A 4,170-nucleotide genomic window follows, 5' to 3' on the forward strand; every position below is an offset into this window, starting at 1 on the left:
GGATACTGAGAAGAGGTTTGGTAGAACACGAAGCGGTTTGCAGAGGAGGGAGAGAAGGTACGGGGTGAGCTCTGTCCATGATATGGATGCAGTATCAAACAGGACAGTAGGTAGCCGTTCGCTGCGACAGCGTCTCCAAGATACTGTTGGGCTGTGTTTTCCCATGAGAACTTACAGCAAGCAGCCCAAACCTCTGTTTTCTAACAAAAGAAAAATCCATCTCTCTGAACTAATGCTTGAGAAATGCCCTTTCCCTGCAGGCTCAGATCTGGCTCAGAAATGGCATCTGATTAAACAACACACAGCGCCTGTGAGTCCTCATTCAACTTTTTTTGATACATTCGATCCTTCCTTGGTTTCCACAGAAGATGAAGAAGACAGGCTCAGAGAGAGGCGTAGACTTAGCATTGAAGAAGGGGTTGATCCCCCTCCCAATGCCCAAATACATACTTTTGAAGCTACAGCACAGGTTAATCCATTGTATAAACTGGGACCAAAGTTAGCCCCTGGTATGACTGAGCTGACCGGGGACAGAAACATAACACCTCCAGGGAACTGTGACTCTGAAGAGGATACAACAACACTTTGTCTGCAGTCACGCAGGCAGAAACAGCGTCAGATGTCTGGAGAGAGCCACGGCCATATCAGCAGGCAGGGGGCTTGGAAAGTGCATACTCAAATTGATTACATCCATTGCCTTGTGCCAGACTTACTTCAGATCACAGGTAACCCCTGTTACTGGGGTGTGATGGACCGCTATGAAGCAGAAGCACTTCTGGAGGGTAAACCTGAAGGCACTTTTTTGCTCAGGGATTCTGCACAAGAGGACTACCTCTTCTCGGTGAGCTTCCGTCGTTACAACCGATCGCTACATGCACGCATTGAGCAGTGGAATCACAACTTTAGTTTCGATGCCCATGATCCCTGTGTGTTTCACTCCTCCACTGTTACAGGGCTTCTGGAACACTACAAAGACCCTAGTTCTTGCATGTTCTTTGAACCATTACTTACTGTGTCTCTGAACAGGACTTTCCCCTTTAGTCTGCAGTATATCTGCCGGGCAGTAATCTGCAGGTGCACTACGTATGATGGAATTGATGACCTTCCTCTGCCCTCAATGTTGCAAGACTTTCTAAAGGAGTATCACTATAAACAAAAAGTCAGGGTGCGATGGCTGGAGCGGGAACCTATAAAAACAAAGTAAATGAAAATCAGAATAAGCTTCTAGAAAATGCTTTTTTGTGTGTGTGTTACAGGTTAACTGCAGCAAGCGCACCAACAATGCCTAGCTTTTCTGCAATATCCGATTTAAGCTGAGTGTTAATATCCTGTCAGATGCTGCCTGCTGTTAATCAAACTAAGTTGTGATGCCTCTTGGAAACAATAAGCAGACACAATTCTGCACGTTTTTCATTAAGGCCTAATGAAAATATTTTTGCTAATTTCTAAATATTTTATTTCCCTTTTATAGCTGTAGTAATTGGATGAAGAAACTACGAGGCATTTTCCATGGGGCATTCATGTAATGCTAATAAAGAAAGGCTTTATTAGAGGAGCATTTTTGCTAATATTTGAGGTATTTTTAAAAAATTATCTTATTGAAAACTTTCCACTACTCAAAATACTAATTTAGCTCACAAACAAGTTTCCAGTATTTTCTTTTAATGAAGAGCAGTTCGTTAGAAGCAGTCCATTAAGAGTTAATGGTGTTTTGATGCTAACAGATGAACCATGCTTTTCTCAGTGTATAAGGTTTCCTAATCATTAAGACTTGAATATGCCTGCTCAGTACTGTAATTCTGTTTTAAACACTTGGAGATTTAAGTGGCATTGTTAGCAAAAGTAATACTGTCTTGGACAGTTGAAGACCTTCCAGTGTGAATTACTGATTAAGTGGCAGGACACAGGATTAGAGTATTGCCATGAAACAAAATATTGCTTTTTTTTTTCTAAAACAGAATTTGGTGGCCCGCCTGCTAGTAACTTACAATGGAAGGTAATAGTGAAGAAAAAATGTTTAATTATTTAGAGTAGTCTGATATTTTTATGGATAAAATTACAAGTGGTTGAATTATTATAATCAGAATACAAAGTCTGACATCTGAAATAAATGTCAGGTTTCAAAGGTACTGTTACACTTTATTTGTAAATATCTTTCCATTTGTTCTTTTAAAAATGTTTTAAAGTAATATGCACTGATTATACTTTCAACAGATTACTTGGAAAAAAGATTCTAAGTTCTGTTTGCTTATTTAATTGGAGATGGAACTTAAAATAGTTCTGTCTTAGCCATTTTTGCACTAAAATTTTGTTGGAATGCCCTGACCCCTGTTTAATGTTTTGTACCAATTATGAGTGCTCCCTAGTTTCTTTTCCAGCTGCTACAGTATGTTATTACTTACTTCTCTATGGCAGTGACCTGTGCAAGGTAGGGAACATTCTGGCTGCAAGTACAATAAATGTTATTCTTGTATGCTACACTAACCCTTCTACTGATGTATTTTTCTGCTTGCTGTGCCTTGTTCTGGCTTTTTGTGCTAATAAAGTACAGTATGTTCAGTGTTATACTTGTATATCTGCTCTGTTTTTATATATTCGCGTAACTTGTAGCAGTTAAATGGATTTTTAATAGGCTTTTCTTAGTACTTAGTATGGGTAATGCACAGACACTGTGCAGTTGAATGTTGGTTGGTCAGCACACCATATTTCTTGTTTTTGTTACATGATAATTGGAAGCCTAACAGTGTACACCATTGAATAATGTTTCTGTAGTCACTGCAAAGTAATGGACTTCTCTGCGGGCATGGAGCACTTCACAGTTTTTGTAACATAAAGGATAAATGTTAAGCAAAAAGTGTTCTAAAACATTATTGATCCCCTGTAATGGTTGCTGAAGGTGTTTCAGCTTGTTATGTAGCTAGCTGCAAAGCTTAATGTTTTGATACTCCCCACTGAGTAAGGAATGGTTATTCCTGTAAATTGACAGTACCGCAGTGGCACTTGTTCACTTTTAGGCTATTTTAATGTACGTGCAAGCTGGTCAAATTCCCTGATTTTACCAAAGAATACTGTCAATTTATGTTGGGATATTTTCTTTAAAAAAACTTAAGAGTGGAAAGGTGCAATTTCTGTTCTATCAAATATTTATCCCAAGCTATGGTAAACCAAAGTATTTGACAGCTTCATCTGAACTTAAGTAATGTATATGTTTGTGTTGGTAGAGCTTAAAACTTTTGTATCAATGATGTCATAATTTTTCTTGAACTCACAATGCACCTGAAGGGGAATGATTTAAGTAATTTTGTAACGACTGGAACAGCACTACGTGGAAGCTCATACTGCAAGGGGTTAATCTGAAGCACCCAGAAAGCACTTTAAAACATGTGTTTATATGCTTGTGGAAAATTTGTTGGTCCCATTATGCATTCTTTGTAGTAGCTTATCTTCTTTCATGTGTTAAAAGACTTCAACTGTTAAAATGGAACTTTGTTTAGAATATGTAAATATTGAGTTTATGTCATTATGTGTACAAATGTGCTAATGGTCACTTAAGTTTTGAATTGTGTATGTCATTGGATATGCAACTCCTGGTTTAAAATCTGCTCTAAGCATAAAAAGAGGAAAAAAGTCACCAGCATGAAATTGCACCTAAGTGTACCTTCACTATGTCATTGTCACTGTTCCCTCAGTTTGATCTGAATTCCAGATGAGTTTACTTTAAATCTTGCTTTCAATTTTAGTATCACACAGTCAACCTGCAACCAAGCTTTGTCCCAATATAGGACCTGGTTTTTGTTTACACCTGTTGCAGTTGCTCGTTATAAACTTGCTGATGAGATTCTAGCTGTGACATTATCAATGTGATCAGGAATACACGTTCATTTAATTTTTTTATCATGTGGTGGAATCTTTGGAAAAAAAAAAAATAAAAACCCCAAACCCTTGTCTCAGAAAGTTTGCTCTTGCATTTGTGTAAATAACCTTTATGGAGAAGATTTATTTCTCCCTTAAAACATACAAAAAATGAATGATCTATTTCTCTGAAACTTTTTTTAAAGCTTTGCTTCACTGAAGTATACAGAGTAACTTGCTAGTGTGGTTATGCTGAAAATCACTTTTTAAATTATAGTAGACTTGAGTGTTTATTGCTCAAGTTGCAGTGTATTTCTT

At 37.7% G+C, this 4,170-nt stretch overlaps 1 protein-coding gene across 1 annotated transcript in view; it reads left to right on the forward strand.

The window, feature by feature from the left end:
• The window catches only part of SOCS5 (suppressor of cytokine signaling 5), a 3,433-nt gene extending 414 nt beyond the window's left edge, over positions 1-3,019 (forward strand). The window contains 1 exon segment of the mRNA XM_010082244.1: positions 1-3,019. This exon segment is cut by the window's left edge and continues 16 nt beyond it. Coding sequence (XP_010080546.1) covers positions 1-1,204 — 1,204 coding nt within the window. The 3' untranslated portion in view covers positions 1,205-3,019.
• Positions 3,020-4,170: the final 1,151 nt, after the last annotated feature.

This window comes from Pterocles gutturalis, unplaced genomic scaffold (assembly GCF_000699245.1).
Source record: "Pterocles gutturalis isolate BGI_N339 unplaced genomic scaffold, ASM69924v1 scaffold20429, whole genome shotgun sequence".
Taxonomy (NCBI): Eukaryota; Metazoa; Chordata; class Aves; order Pterocliformes; family Pteroclidae; genus Pterocles; species Pterocles gutturalis.